Source organism: Myiozetetes cayanensis, unplaced genomic scaffold (genome assembly GCF_022539395.1).
Source record: "Myiozetetes cayanensis isolate MyiCay16 unplaced genomic scaffold, myiCay2020 scf185, whole genome shotgun sequence".
Classification (NCBI taxonomy): domain Eukaryota; kingdom Metazoa; phylum Chordata; class Aves; order Passeriformes; family Tyrannidae; genus Myiozetetes; species Myiozetetes cayanensis.
The window spans coordinates 22,859-38,621 of NW_026087395.1; the positions used below are offsets into that span (position 1 = coordinate 22,859).

General features: G+C 60.6%; 1 protein-coding gene across 1 annotated transcript in view; it reads right to left on the reverse strand.

The window, feature by feature from the left end:
- POLR2A (RNA polymerase II subunit A) overlaps nt 1–15,763 on the reverse strand; it is a gene marked incomplete at its 3' end in the record, with an annotated part of 51,139 nt that overhangs the window by 22,539 nt on the left and 12,837 nt on the right. Inside the window, exons 10-15 of the mRNA XM_050313390.1 lie at nt 15,064–15,274; nt 11,292–11,501; nt 9,219–9,387; nt 8,019–8,113; nt 4,925–5,128; nt 3,099–3,321 (exon numbers count right to left, since the gene is read on the reverse strand). Of these exons, the coding sequence (XP_050169347.1) occupies nt 3,099–3,321; nt 4,925–5,128; nt 8,019–8,113; nt 9,219–9,387; nt 11,292–11,501; nt 15,064–15,274 (1,112 nt within the window). The remainder of the gene's footprint in view (nt 1–3,098; nt 3,322–4,924; nt 5,129–8,018; nt 8,114–9,218; nt 9,388–11,291; nt 11,502–15,063; nt 15,275–15,763) is intronic.

Sequence of the window (15,763 nt, forward strand, 5' to 3'; positions counted from 1 at the left end):
CCGCTGGATGTACCCTGGGGGTCAGGGGGCTGGGGAGGGGCTGGGGTGTCTGGGGAGGGGTTTGGGGGTCCCAGGGGTGTCTGGGGGGTATGGAGGGACATGGTGTTGTATTTGACCATCACCGACTCCATGGACTTGATCAGGCGCGCTGGATGTACCCTGGGGGAGCCATGGGGGTCAGGGAGGGGTTTGGGGAGGGTCTTGGGGTCCCAGGGGGTGTCTGGGGGGTTTGGAGGGACATGGTGTCGTATTTGACCATCACCGACTCCATGGACTTGATCAGGCGCCGCTGGATGTACCCTGGGGGAGCCACAGGGGTCAGGGGAGGGGTTTGGGGGTGTCTGGGAGGGTTTGGGGGGCTTTGGAGGGACATGGGCAGGGTTTGACCATCACCGACTCCATGGACTTGATCAGGCGCCGCTGGATGTACCCTGGGGAGCCATGGGGGTCAGGGGGTTTGGGGAGGGTTTGGGGGTCCCAGGAGGTGTCTGGGGGGATTTGGGGGGCTATGGAGGGACATGGGGAGTGTTTGACCATCACCGACTCCATGGACTTGATCAGGCGCCGCTGGATGTACCCTGGGGAGCCATGGGGGTCAGGGAGGGGTTTGGGGAGGGTTTGGGGGTCCCAGGGGCATCTGGGGAGTTTGGAGGGACATGGGGAGGGTTTGACCATCACCGACTCCATGGACTTGATCAGGCGCCGCTGGATGTACCCTGGGGACACCGTGGGGGTCAGGGGACTGGGGAGGGGGCTGGGGGGTTTGGGGGTGTCTGGGGGTGTCTGGGGGCTATGGAGGGACATGGTGTCGTATCTGACCATCACCGACTCCATGGACTTGATCAGGCGCCGCTGGATGTACCCTGGGGGAGCCATGGGGGGTCAGGGGGGGTTTGAGGAGGGGTTTGGGGGTCCCCAGGGTTGTTTTTGGAGGTTCCCAGGGCTGGTTTTGGGGATGGTTTGGGTTCCCAGGGCTGTTTTTGGGGTTCCCTGGGCTGTTTTTGGGGTGTTTTGGGGGTCACTGACCCGTCTCTGCCGTTTTGACAGCAGTGTCGATGAGGGGTGTGGGGTGTTTTTGGGGTTCCCTGGGCTGTTTTTGGGGTGTTTTGGGGGTCACTGACCCGTCTCCACTGTTTTGATGGCGGTGTCGATGAGGGGTGTGGGGAGGGTTTGGGGTCCCTGGGCTGGTTTTGGGGGTCCCTGGGCTGTTTTTGGGCTGTTTTGGTGGTCACTGACCCGTCTCTGCCGTTTTGACAGCCGTGTCGATGAGGGGTGTGGGGTGTTTTTGGGGTCCCTAGGGTGGATCTGGGTTGTTTTGGGGGGTCCCTGGGTCGGTTTTGGGCTGTTTTTGGGGGTCACTGACCCGTCTCCGCTGTTTTGACAGCCGTGTCGATGAGGGATGTGGGGAGGGTTTGGGTGGGATTTTGGGTTCCCAGGGCTGTTTTTGGGGTGTTTTTGGGGTGTTTTTGGAGGTCCCTGTGTTGGTTTTGTGTTGTTTTAGGGGTCACTGACCCGTCTCTGCCGTTTTGACGGCGGTGTCGATGAGGGGTGTGGGCTGTTTTTGGGGGTCCCAGGGGTGTTTTTGGGGGTCCCTGAGCTGTTTTTGGGGTCACTGACCCGTCTCTGCTGTTTTGACAGCCGTGTCGATGAGGGGTGTGGGGTGTTTCTGGGGGTCCCTGGGGTAGATCTGGGCTGTTTTTGGGGGTCCCTGGGCTGTTTTTGGGGTCACTGACCCGTCTCCGTCGTTTTGACAGCCGTGTCGATGAGGGATGTGGGGAGGGTTTGGGGTCCCTGAGCTGTTTTTGGGGGTCCCTGGGTTGTTTTTGGGCTGGTTTTGGGCTGTTTTGGGGGTCACTGACCCGTCTCTGCCGTTTTGACGGCCGTGTCGATGAGGGGTGTGGGGAGGGTTTGGGGTCCCTGGGGTGGTTTTTGGGGTGTTTTTGGGGGTCCCTGTGTTGGTTTTGTGTTGTTTTGGTGGTCACTGACCCGTCTCCGCTGTTTTGACAGCCGTGTCGATGAGGGGTGTAGGGTGTTTTTGGGGGTCCCTGGGCTGTTTTTGGGGTGTTTTTGGGGGTCCCAGGGGTGTTTTTGGGGCCCCTGAGCTGTTTTTGGGGCTGTTTTTGGGGTCACTGACCCGTCTCCGCCGTTTTGACAGCAGTGTCGATGAGGGATGTGGGGAGGGTTTGGGGTCCCTGGGCTGTTTTTGGGGTGTTTTGGTGGTCACTGACCCGTCTCTGCCGTTTTGACAGCCGTGTCGATGAGGGGTGTGGGGAAGGTTTGGGGTCCCTGGGGTGTTTTTGGGGGTCCCTGGGCTGTTTTTGGGGTGTTTTTGGTGGTCACTGACCCGTCTCTGCCGTTTTGACAGCCGTGTCGATGAGGGGTGTGGGGAGGGTTTGGGGTTCCCTGGGCTGGTTTTGGGCTGGTTTTGGGCTGTTTTTGGGGGTCACTGACCCGTCTCGGCTGTTTTGACGGCGGTGTCGATGAGGGGTGTGGGGAGGGTTTGGGGTCCCTGGGCTGTTTTTGGGCTGGTTTTGGGGTGTTTTTGGGGGTCCCTGGGCTGTTTTTGGGGTGGTTTTGGGGTTGTTTTGGGCTGTTTTTGGGGTCACTGACCCGTCTCGGCCGTTTTGACAGCAGTGTCGATGAGGGACGTGGGGAGGGTTGGGGGTCCCTGGGGTGGTTTTTGTGCTGGTTTTGTGTTGTTTTTGGGCTGTTTTTGGGGTCACTGACCCGTCTCTGCTGTTTTAACAGCGGTGTCGATGAGGGGTGTGGGGAGGGTTTGGGTGGGATTTTGGGTTCCCAGGGCTGGTTTTTGGGGGTCTCTGGGCTGTTTTTGGGTTGTTTTAGGGGTCACTGACCCGTCTCTGCCGTTTTGACAGCCGTGTCGATGAGGGGTCTGGGGAAGGTTTGGGGGTCCCTGGGGTGTTTTTGGGGGTCCCAGGGCTGTTTTTGGGGGTCACTGACCCGTCTCGGCCGTTTTGATGGCGGTGTCGATGAGGGGTGTGGGGAGGGTTTGGGTTCCCAGGGCTGTTTTTGGGGTGTTTTTGGGGGTCCCAGGGCTGTTTTTGTGTTGTTTTTGGGGTGTTTTGGGGGTCACTGACCCGTCTCGGCCGTTTTGACAGCGGTGTCGATGAGCCCCTCGCGGCCGCCCATGGCGTGGAAGAAGAACTCGGTGGGGGTGAGCCCGGCCAGGTAGGAGTTCTCGACGAAGCCGCGGCTCTCGGGGCCGTAATCGTCCTTGATGAAGTGGGGGAGGGTCCTGTGCTTGAACCCGAACGGGATCCGCTTCCCCTCCACGTTCTGCTGCCCCACCACGGCGATCACCTGCGGGGACAGCCCCGGGGGGATGGTGGGGACACTCCTGGACCATGGGGAGGCACCAGGAGGGCAAAGAACACGAAATTTGTGGGGTTGGGACACCTGGGAGATCATCCCAAATCCTACAGGGACACTCCTGGACCTTGGGGAGGCACCAGGAGGGCAAAGAACACGAAATTTGTGGGGTTGGGACACCTGGGAGAACACCCTGCAGATCCTAGGACACCCCTGGACCTTGGGGAGGGCATGGAGAGGCACCAGGAGGGCAAAGAACCTGAAATTTATGGGGTTAGGGCACCTGGGAGACCACCCTGGACATCTCAGGACACCCCTGGACCTCGGGGAGGGCACAGAGAGGCACCAGGAAGGCAAAGAACCCGAAATTTGTGGGGTTTGGGACACCTGGGAGACCACCCCAGATCCCACAGGAACACTCCTGGACCTTGGGGAGGGCATTGGAGAGGCACCAGGAGGGCAAACAACCCAAAATCTGTGGGGTTGGGGCAGCTTGGAGACCACCCCAGATCCTACAGGGACACCCCTGGACCTTGGGGAGGGCACAGAGAGGCACCAGGAGGGCAAAGAACCCGAAATTTGTGGGGTTGGGGCAGCTGGGAGACCACCCTGGACATCCCAGGACATCCCTGGACCTTGGGGAAGGCACAGAGTGGCACCAGGAGTGAAAACATCCCAAAATCTGTGGGGTTGGGGTAGCTGGGAGACCACCCTGGACATCCCAGGACATCCCTGGACCTTGGGGAAGGCACAGAGTGGCACCAGGAGTGAAAACATCCCAAAATCTGTGGGGTTGGGGTAGCTGGGAGACCACCCTGGGCACCCCAGGACACCCTCAGATCTTGGGGAGGGCACAGAGAGGCACCAGGAGTGAAAACATCCCAAAATCTGTGGGGTTGGGGCAGCTGGGAGACCACCCTGGACATCCCAGGACACCCTCAGATCTTGGGGAGGGCACAGAGAGGCACCAGGAGTGAAAGTGTGGGATGTGGAACCCCACAATCCACGGGGTTGGGTCTCCTTGGACCCCCCCCAAGCCCTCTCCAGACCCGGGAGACGCCGATCCTGGAGCTCCTGGTGCCCAAAGGATTCCCAAAAATCCCACAAGAAACTCCCCAAATACCCCTGAGATCCTCCTGGGAGTCCCCCCAGACCTTTCAGAGCCCCCCCAAGACCTTCCAGAGCCCTCCAAGCTCCCCCAGACCTGGGAGACGTCAATCTTGGAGCTCCTGGTGCCTCAAAACCCCCTCAGAACCTCAAGAAGATCCCCCAAAATCCCCCAAACCCCCCAGAACCTCATGAAGATCCCCAAAATCCCCCAAACCCCCACGAGATCCTCCTGGAATCACTAAAGGAGCCCCCCAAGAGCTTCCAGAGCCTCCCAAGAGCTTCCAGAGCTCCCCCAAGAGCTTCCAGAGCCCCCCAAGCCCTCCCAGACCTGGGAGATGTCGATCTTGGAGCTCCTGGTGCCCCAAAACCCCCTCAGAACCTCAAGAAGATCCCCCAAAATCCCCCCCAAACCCCACGAGATCCTCCTGGAATCACTAAAGGAGCTCCCCAAAAAGCTTCCAGAGCCCCCCAAGCCCCTCCAGACCTGGGAGATGTTGATCTTGGAGCCCTTGGCCCCCGAGACCACCATGGACTTGAAGTTGTTGTACTCGGAGAGCGATTTCTGGGCGGACGAGCCGGTCTTGTCGCGGGCGTCGTTGAGGATCCGGTTCACCTGGTTCTCGAAGGTCTGGCGCAGGGTGTTCCCCGGGGTGGGCTCCAGCTCGTTGTTGTGGGCCTTCTCAATCACCTGGCACCCCCAAAAAGGGCTCAGCAGGGACCCCCAAACTCCAAAAACTCCCCCAAAACCCCCCAGAACTCCCCGAGATTCCTGGGGGCTCCTCGAGATCTCCGGGAGCTCCTCGGAGTGTCCCTAGGGAAGTGTGTTGAGGTAGGGCTGAGATGGCTCCAGCTGGTGAGGGCCTCCTCAAATCCCCTCGACACCCTTAAAAGGTGCTCCAGCAGGTGCTCCCAAGATGCCCCAAAAGGCTCCCCAAAACCCCCAGAGGCTCCCCAGAGATTCACTGGGAGCTCCTCAAGATCTCCGGGAGCCCTCAGAGTGTCCCCAGGGAAGGGGTTGAGATGGCCCTGAGGGGGCTCCAGCTCGCTGTTGGGGCCTTTCAATCACCTGGGCACCCCAAAAAGGGCTCAGCAGGGCCCCCAAACCCCCAAAAACTCCCCAAAACTCCCGGGAGCTCCTCGAGATCTCTGGGAGCTCCTCAAGGTTCTTGGAGCTCCTCAGAGTGTCCCAGGGGAAGGGGTTGAGATGGCCCTGGGAAGGCTCCCAAACCCCCCAGGACACTTTAGGGTGCTCCTGGGGTGTCCAAAAGTGCCACCAGGGCCCCCCAAAACCCCCCAGAACCCCCCAAAACTCCCGGGAGCTCCTCACTCGGGAGCTCCTCAAGGTTCTTGGAGCTCCTCAGAGTGTCCCAGGGGAAGGGGTTGAGATGGCCCTGAGGGGGCTCCAGCTCGTTGTTGTGGGCCTTCTAAATCACCTGGCACCCCCAAAAAGGGCTCAGCAGGGCCCCCCAAACTCCCAAAACCCCCCAAAACTCCCGGGAACTCCCCAAAACTCCTGGGAGCTCCTCATGGTTCTTGGGAGTGTCTTCAGGGAAGGGGTTGAGATGGCCCTGGGAGGGCTCCCCAAATCCCCCAGGACACTTTAGGGTGCTCCTGGGGTGTCCAAAGGTGTCACCAGGGCCCCCCAAAACCCCCCAGAACCCCCCAAAACTCCTGGGAGCTCCTCAAGGTTCCTGGGAGCTCCTCAAGGTTCTTGGAGCTCCTCAGAGTGTCCCAGGGGAAGGGGTTGAGATGGTCCTTAGGGGGCTCCAGCTCGTTGTTGTGGGCCTTCTCAATCACCTGGCACCCCCAAAAGGGCTCAGCAGGGACCCCAAACTCCAAAACTCCCCCAAAAACCCCCAGAACTCCCCGAGATTCCTGGGGCTCCTCGAGATCTCTGGGAGCTCCTCAAGGTTCTTGGGAGTGTACCCAGGGAAGGGGTTGAGATGGCCCCTGGGAGGGCTCCCCAAATCCCCCACGACACTTTAGGGTGCTCCTGGGGTGTCCAAAGATGTCACCAGGGCCCCCCAAAACCCCTGGAGGCTCCCCAAAATCACTGGGAGCTCCTCAAGGTTCCCGGGAGCTCCTCAGAGTGTCCCCGGGGAAGGGGTTGAGATGGCCCTGAGGGGGCTCCAGCTCGTTGTTGTGGGCCTTCTCAATCACCTGGCACCCCCAAAAAGGGCTCAGCAGGGACCCCCAAACCCCCAAAAACTCCCCCAAAACCCCCCAAAACTCCCCAAAACTCCTGGGAGCTCCTCATGGTTCTTGGGAGTGTCTTCAGGGAAGGGGTTGAGATGGCCCTGGGAAGGCTCCCAAACCCCCCAGGACACTTTAGGGTGCTCCTGGGGTGTCCAAAGGTGTCACCAGGGCTCCCCAAAACCCCCCAAAACTCCCAAAAACTCCCCAAAATCACTGGGAGCTCCTCAAGGTTCCTGGAGCTCCTCAGAGTGTCCCAAGGGAAGGGGTTGAGATGGCCCTGAGGGGGCTCCAGCTCGTTGTTGTGGGCCTTCTCAATCACCTGGCACCCCCAAAAAGGGCTCAGCAGGGCCCCCCAAACTCCCCAAAACTCCCCCAAAACCCCCCAAGACTCCCCAAAACCCCCCAAAACTCCTGGGAGCTCCTCGAGGTTCTTGGGAGTGTCCCAAGGGAAGGGGTTGAGGTGGCCCTGGGAGGGCTCCCCAAATCCCCCCCAAGACTCCCCAAAACCCCCCAAAACTCCTGGGAGCTCCTCGAGGTTCTTGGGAGTGTCCCAAGGGAAGGGGTTGAGGTGGCCCTGGGAGGGCTCCCAAATCCCCCAGGACACTTTAGGGTGCTCCTGGGGTGTCCAAAAGTGCCACCAGGGCCCCCCAAAACCCCCAGAACTCCCCAAAATCGCTGGGGGCTCCTCAAGGTTCCTGGGAGCTCCTCAGAGTGTCCCAGAGGAAGGGGTTGAGATGGTCCTGAGGGGGCTCCAGCTCGTTGTTGTGGGCCTTCTCAATCACCTGGCACCCCCAAAAAGGGCTCAGCAGGGCCCCCCAAACTCCAAAAAACTCCCCCAAAACCCCCCAGAAGTCCCCGAGATTCCTGGGGGCTCCTCGAGATCTCTGGGAGCTCCTCAGAGTGTCCCAGGGGAAGGGGTTGAGATGGTCCTGGGAGGGCTCCCCAAATCCCCCAGGACACTTTAGGGTGCTCCTGGGGTGTCCAAAGGTGTCACCAGGGCCCCCCAAAACCCCCCAAAACTCCTGGGAGCTCCCCAAGATTCCTGGGAGCTCCCCAAGATCTCTGGGAGCTCCTCAGAGTGTCCCAGGGGAAGGGGTTGAGATGGCCCTGAGGGGGCTCCAGAATCCCCCCCCCCCCAAAATGTCCCAAAAACCCTGGTAATGATCCCAAACCCCCCCCAAAAACCCTCCAGAGACCCCAAAATTTGAACCACCCCCAAACTCCTTGGGAGACCCCCCTGGAGAACCCCCCAAGGGGACTCAAAACCCACGTTCCACCCCCAAAAAAAAAACAACCAACCCAAGGAACCCCCAAATCTCAACCAGGGGGTGTCACAGCATCACTTGGGGACCCCCCCAAAATTTAGGGGGACCCTCCCCCACCTCAATGACGTCCTGCTTGGCCTTCTTGATGGTGTTCTGGATGTCCTGGTAGGTCTTGGCATCGGCGATGGAGTCCCCGATGCCGATGGTGTGACCTGGGGGGGGGATCAAAAGGGGGGGTTCAGGGGGGGTCCCCCCAACTCAGGGTCCTGCTCTGACCCCTCCTGGTGCCCCTCACCTCCCCAAAAAACCCACCCAGAGCCCGGGAGATGTCGGGGTGGGGAAGGGGGTGATGGGGACGAGCAGGTCCTTGGGGGGCTGGGATGTCCCCCAAGATTCCCCTCCCCAAGACCCCCCAAAAAAGGGGTCCCCAAGGACCCCCCAAAGTCCTTGCAGGCTCCAGGAAGGGGGGCCAGGAGCTTTTCCCCCGTTGACAGCTCAGAGCCACCGAGTTGGGGCCACAGAAGGTCCCGGTTGGGTGACACCAAAAAGGGGTCCCAAACCTCCTGGGGACCCCAAAAAAGGGGGTTCAAACACCCCCAAGTCCTTGCTAGCCCCAAGAAGGGGGTCCAAGAGCCCCAATGACACCCAAGTCCCCTCAGGGTTGAGCTCCCAGAAGGTCCCTGTGTCCCTCAACCCCCCCTTTGGTGCCCCCAGGAGGGGTCCCACCCCCGTGGACCCTCCAAATCCCCAAAAAAGGGGGTCCAAGACACCCCAAAATCCTTTTGTCCCCAAAAAGAAGCTCCAAGAGCCCCCATGGACACCCAAGCCCCCTCAAGGCTGAGCTCCCAGAAGGTCCCCACGTCCCTCAACCCCCCCTTTGGTGCCCCCAGGAGGGGTCCCACCCCTCATGGACCCTCCAAATCCCCCAAAAAGGGGGTCAAAGGGCCCCCCAAAATCCTCTTGCCCCAAAAAGAAGCTCCAAGAGCCTCCCAGGGACACCCAAGCCCCATCAGGGCTGAGCTCCCAGAAGGTCCCTATGTCCCTCAACCCCCCCTTTGGTGCCCCCAGGAGGGGTCCCACCCCTCATGGACCCTCCAAATCCCCAAAAAAGGGGATTTAAGGACCCCCCAAGCCCCTGTTGCCCCAAAAAGAAGCTCCAAGAGCCCCCCATGGACACCCAAGTCCCCTCAAGGCTGAGCTCCCAGAAGGTCCCCACGTCCCTCAACCCCCCTTAGGTGCCCCCAGGAGGGGTCCCACCCCCCGTGGGTCCCCCCAAACCCCCGTGGGTCCCCCAAACCCCCAAACGCCCCCTCTGACCCTCAATGAGCAGCCAGTTGTTGATGACGGTCTGGATGTTGCTGTAGAAGAGGCGGGTGGTGTCGTGGCCCATCTCCAGGTAGGAGATGTGCACCAGCGACCCGGCCGACGTGCCCAGGGACTTCTTGCACAGGATGCCCATGATCAGCTCCCCGTTCTCCACGATCACCTGGGCAGGGGGACACGGGGGGTCAGAGCCCTCCTGGAGGGGGGACACCCCCCTTGGGGCACCCATCATCCCACTGTGGGGTCAGAGCCCTCCTGGATTGGGGGACACCTCCCCTGGGGCACCCACCACCCCATGGAACCCCCTTGGACTGGGGATGTCACCATTGGGGGGTCAGAGCCCTCCTGGACTGGGGACACCCCCCTTGGGGCACCCACCACCCCACTGGGGGGTCAGAGCCCTCCTGGATGGGGGACACCTCCCTTGGGGCACCCACAACCCCATGGATTAGGGACACCTCCCTTGGGGCACCCACCACCTCACTGTGGGGTCAGAACCTTCCTGGATTAGGGACACCCCCCTTGGGGCACCCAAGACCCCATGGACTGGGGACACCCCCCTTGGGGCACCCACCACCCCATGGACTGGGGACACCCCCCTTGGGCCACCCACGACCCCATGGAACCCCCTTGGACTGGGGATGTCACCCTTGGGGCACCCATGACCCCATGGATTGGGGACACCTCCCCTTGGGGCACCCACAACCCCACTGGGGGGTCAGAGACCTCCTGGAGGGGGGACACCCCCCTTGGGGCACCCACGACCCCATGGATTGGGGATACCCCCCTTGGGGCACCCATCACCCCACTGAGGGGTCAGAACCTTCCTGGACTGGGGGGACACCCCCTTGGGGCACCCACCACCCCATGGAACCCCCTTGGACTGGGGATGTCACCCTTGGGGCACCCATGACCCCATTGTGGGGTCAGAGCCCTCCTGGATTGGGGACACCTCCCCTGGGGCACCCATCACCCCATTGGGGGGGTCAGAGCCCTCCTGGATTGGGGACACCCCCCTTGGGGCAGCCATCACCCCATTGTGGGGTCAAAACCTTCCTGGATTGGGGACACCTCCCTTGGGGCACCCACAACCCCATGGATTGGGGATAGCACCCTTGGGGCACCCACAACCCCATGGATTGGGGATACCCCCCCTTGGGGCACCCACGACCCCACTGTGGGGTCAGAACCTTCCTGGATTGGGGACACACCCCTTGGGGCAGCCACCACCCCATGGAACCCCCTTGGGGCACCCACGACCCCATTGTGGGGTCAGAGACCTCCTGGACTGGGGACATCCCCCTTGGGGCAGCCATGACCCCACTGGGGGTCAGAGACCTTCTGGAGGGGGGACACCCCCCTTGGGGCACCCATCACCCCACTGTGGGGTCAGAGACCTCCTGGATGGGGGACAGCCCCATTAGGGCACCCACAACCCCACTGGGGGGTCAGAGCCCTCCTGGATTGGGGACACCTCCCTTGGGGCACCCATGACCCCATGGACTGGGGACACCCCCCCTGGGGCACCCACGACCCCACTGGGGGGTCAGAGCCCTCCTGGATTGGGGACACCTCCCTTGGGGCAGCCACCACCCCATGGACTGGGGACACCCCCCTTGGGGCACCCACCACCCCACTGAGGGGTCAGAGACCTCCTGGAGTGGGGACACTCCCCTTGGGGCACCCACCATTCAAGGAGGGGTTCAGGTCCCACCAGAGCCCCCTCAGATCATCTTCACGCCCCCCCAATCCCCCCAAAACCTCCTCAGCCCTCCTCAAATTCCCCCTGGACCTCCCCAAATCCCTCCTAAACCTCTTCAAATCCCCCCTGGACTTCCTCAAATCCCCCCTGGACTTCCTCAACCCTCCCTAAAGTCCCCTCAGATCACCCCAAATCCCCCCTGGACCTCCCCAAATCCCCCCTGGACCTCCCCAAACCCCCCTTGGACCTCCTCAACCCTCCCAAAGACCCCTCAAATCCCCCCAAACTCCCCTGGACCTCCCCAAATCCCCCCTGGACCTCCCCAAATCCCCCCTGAACCTCCCCAACCCCCCCCAGGCGCCCACCTTGGTGTCCCCGGGCGAGATGTGCTTGTAGGGCCCGCTGTCCTCGTCGTCGGGGTGGGTGCTGTGGGTGCGGATGCAGTTGATGTGCCCGGGGATGATGAGGGAGAAGATTTGCTTGCCTGTCCAGAGCGGCCTCGGCTTCAGGATGGCAGGTTGGGGCACCTTCCCATCCCACGTGGACAGGAACATCAGCAGGTTCATCACCTCCCCCTGGGGACACCCAAAACACCCCAAAAAACCCCAAAAACCCCATCAGGATGGGGTTGGCACCTTCCATCCCACGTGACAGGAACATCAGCAGGTTCATCACCTCCCCCTGGGGACACCCAAAACACCCCAAAAATCCTGTCAGGAACATCAGCAGGTTCATCACCTCCCCCTGGGGACACCCAAAACACCCCAAAAATCCTGTCAGGAACATCAGCAGGTTCATCACCTCCCCCTGGGGACACCCAAAACACCCCAAAAAAAACCCAAAAACCCATCAGGAACATCAGCAGGTTCATCACCTCCCCCTGGGGACACCCAAAACACCCCAAAACCTTCACATCACTCAAGGGGATCCCATGGGGTGTTCAGAAACACCTCAAAACACCCCAAAAACCCCGTCAGGAACATCAGCAGGTTCATCCCCTCCCCCTGGGGACACCCCAGAACACCCCAAAACCTTCACATGAGTCAAGGAGACCCCATGGGATGTCCTAAAATACCCTAAAACACCTCAGAATACCTCAAAACACCCCAAAAAACCCCGTCAGGATGAGGGGTTGGGGTAGGAACATCAGCAGGCTCATCACCTCCCCCTGGGGACACCCAAAACACCCCAAAAAATCTGTCAGGATGGGGGGTTGGGGCAGGAACATCAGCAGGTTCATCACCTCCCCCTGGAGACACCCCAAAACACCCCAAAACACCCCAAAAACCCCGTCAGGAAAGGGGGTTGGGGCACCTTCCCCATCCCACGTGGACAGGAACATCAGCAGGTTCATCACCTCTCCCTGGGGACACCCCAAAACACCCCAAAAAAACCCAAAAACCCATCAGGAACATCAGCAGGTTCATCACCTCCCCCTGGGGACACCCCAAAACACCCCAAAACACCCCAAAAACCCCGTCAGGAAAGGGGGTTGGGGCAGGAACATCAGCAGGTTCATCACCTCCCCCTGGGGACACCCAAAACACCCCAAAAGCCCCATCAGGATGGGGGGTTGGGGCACCTTCCCGTCCCACATGAACAGGAACATCAGCAGGTTCATCACCTCCCCCTGGGGACACCCAAAACACCCCAAAAAAAACCAAAAACCCGTCAGGAACATCAGCAGGTTCATCACCTCCCCCTGGACACACCCAAAACACCCCAAAAACCCCGTCAGGATGGGGGGTTGGGGCAGGAACATCAGCAGGTTCATCACCTTCCCCTGGGGACACCCAAAACACCCCAAAAAAAACCAAAAATCCATCAGGAACATCAGCAGGTTCATCACCTCCCCCTGGAGACACCCCAAAACACCCCAAAACACCCCAAAAACCCCGTCAGGAACATCAGCAGGTTCATCACCTCCCCCTGGGGACACCCCAAAACACCCCAAATCACACCTCAAACAAGGAAAACCCCTAAGGTGTCCCAAAACCATCACAAAAATGCCCCAAAACATCCCTAAAATGCCCTAAAACGCATCTCAGGCAGGAGAACCCACAAAGTGTCCCAAAATATCCAAATAATGCCTCAAAACATCCCCAAAATGCCCCCAAACCCTCAAATGCCTCAAAATGCTTCAAGTCAACCCAGAGCATTCTCGCTGATTGAAGAGACCCCATCAGGACACCCTCCAAAAATCCATCCAGGTCGCCCCAAAACGCCCCAAAATCTCATCAGGACCCCCCCAGATCATGGAGTCTCTTGAGGAGGACGCCGAGCTTGGTCAACGTGGACAGGGCCGTGAGCGTGTCCTGCACGACGCCCATGGACCCCAAACTACCCCAAACCACCCCAAACTACCTCAAATCCACCCCAAACTACCCCAAATCCACCCCAAACTACCCCAAATCCACCCCAAAACCCATCAGGAACCCCTAAAACTCCCCCAGAACCCCCCCAGAGCACGGACCCTCTCGAGGAAGACGTCCCTCTTGGTGAACTTGCGCACGGCCGTCAGCGTGTCCTGCACGACGCCCGTGGACCCCAAACACCCCCAAACCCACTCCAAATCCCCCTGAAATCTCCTCAAACATCCCCCAAACCACCCCAAACCCTCCCAGAGCACGGACCCTCTCGAGGAAGACATCCCTCTTGGTGAACTTGCGCACGGTGGTGAGTGTGTCCTGCATGATGCCCATGGACCCCAAATCCACCCCAAACTACCCCAAAACCCCCCAAATCCACGCCAAAACCCCCTGAAACCCCCCCAGAACCCCCCCAGAGCACGGACCCTCTCAAGGAAGACGTCCCTCTTGGTGAACTTGCACACGGCCATCAGTGTGTCCTGCACGGTGCCCATGGACCCCAAACCACCCAAACTACCCCAAAACCCCCCAAATCCACCCCAAATCACCCTCAAACCCCTAAACTCCCCAGATCCACCCCAAATTCCCCAGAAGCCCCCAAGAGCACAGACCCTCTCGAGGAAGGCGTCCCTCTTGGTGAACTGCACACGGCCATCAGCGTGTCACTCACGATGCCCGTGGACTAAACCCCAAACCCACCCCAAATCAACCCCATCAAACCCCCTAAACTCCCCAGATCCACCCCAAATCCCCCAGAAGCCCCCAGGGACAGACCCTCCTCGGGAAGGCGTCCCTCTTGGTGAACTGCGCACGGCCATCGGCGTGTCCTGCACGGTGCCCGTGGACCCCAAACCCCCAAACCATCCCAAATCCACCCCAAATCACCCTCAAACCCCCTAAACTCCCCCAGATCCACCCCAAATTCCCCCAGAACCCCCCCAAGGGACAGACCCTCTCGAGGAAGACGTCCCTCTTGGTGAACTTGCGCACGGCCGTCAGCGTGTCCTGCACGGTGCCCGTGGACCCCAAACCCCCCAAATCCACCCCAAATCCCCCCAAACTACCCCAAATCCACCCCAAACTACCCCAAATCCACCCCAAATCCCCCAGAACCCCCAAAGGACGGACCCTCTCGAGGAAGACGTCCCTCTTGGTGAACCTGTGCATGGTGGTGAGCGTGTCCTGCACGATGCCCGTGGACCCCAAACACCCCAAATCCAGCCCAAAACCCCCTGAAATCTCCTCAAACATCCCCCAAACCCCCCCAAACCCCCCAGAGCACGGACCCTCTCGAGGAAGACGTCCCTCTTGGTGAACTTGCGCACGGCCGTCAGCGTGTCCTGCACGATGCCCGTGGACCCCAAACCCCCAAACCCACCCCAAAACCCCTGAAATCCCCAGAACCCCCAGAGCACGGACCCTCTCGAGGAAGACGTCCCTCTTGGTGAACTTGCGCACGGCCATCAGCGTGTCCTGCAGGGTGCCCGTGGACCCCAAACCCCCCAAACTACCCCAAATCCACCCCAAACTACCCCAAATCCACCCCAAAATCATCCTAAATCCACCCCAAAATCCCCCAAACCACCCCAACACCCCCCCAGAGCACGGACCCTCTCGAGGAAGACGTCCCTCTTGGTGAACTTGCGCACGGCCGTCAGCGTGTCCTGCACGATGCCCATGGACCCCAAACACCCCAAACTACCCCAAAACCCCCTGAAATCTCCTCAAACTCCCCCAAATCCCCCCAGAACCCCCCCAGAGCACAGACCCTCTCGAGGAAGACGTCCCTCTTGGTGAACTTGCGCACGGCCGTCAGCGTGTCCTGCACGATGCCCATGACGGGCCGGTTGCTCTGGGGGGTGACGATCATCCTGGGCACCATGGCCAGCTCCTGGATCTCCGCCCGCGTCTCCAGGGACTGCGGCAGGTGCAGGTTCATCTCGTCCCCGTCAAAGTCAGCGTTGTAGGGGGTGGTCACACTGGGGGGGACACCAGAAGGGTTAGGGGGACATCAGGGGGGACAGCAGGGGGGTTATTGGGCACAAGGGGGTCCCACAGCGGGGTCAGAGCAGGTGCAGGTTCATCTCATCCCCAAAGTCATCGTTGTAGGGCGTGGTCACACTGGGGGGGACAGCAGAGGGGTTATTGGGGTACAAGGGGGTCCCACAGGGGGGTCAGGGCAGGGGCAGGTTCATCTCGTCCCCGTCAAAGTCGGCGTTGTAGGGGGTGGTCACGCTGAGGGGGACAGCAGAGGGGTTAGGGGGACATGGAGGGGACATCAGGGGGGTTAGGGGGACACAGGAGGGGTGACAGCGGGGTCAGGGCAGGGGCAGGTTCATCTCATCCCCGTCAAAGTCAGTGTTGTAGGGGGTGGTCACACTGGGGGGGACACCAGAGGGGTTTATTGGGGCACAAGGGGGTCCCACAGGGGGCTCAGGGCAGGTGCAGGTTCATCTCATCCCCAAAGT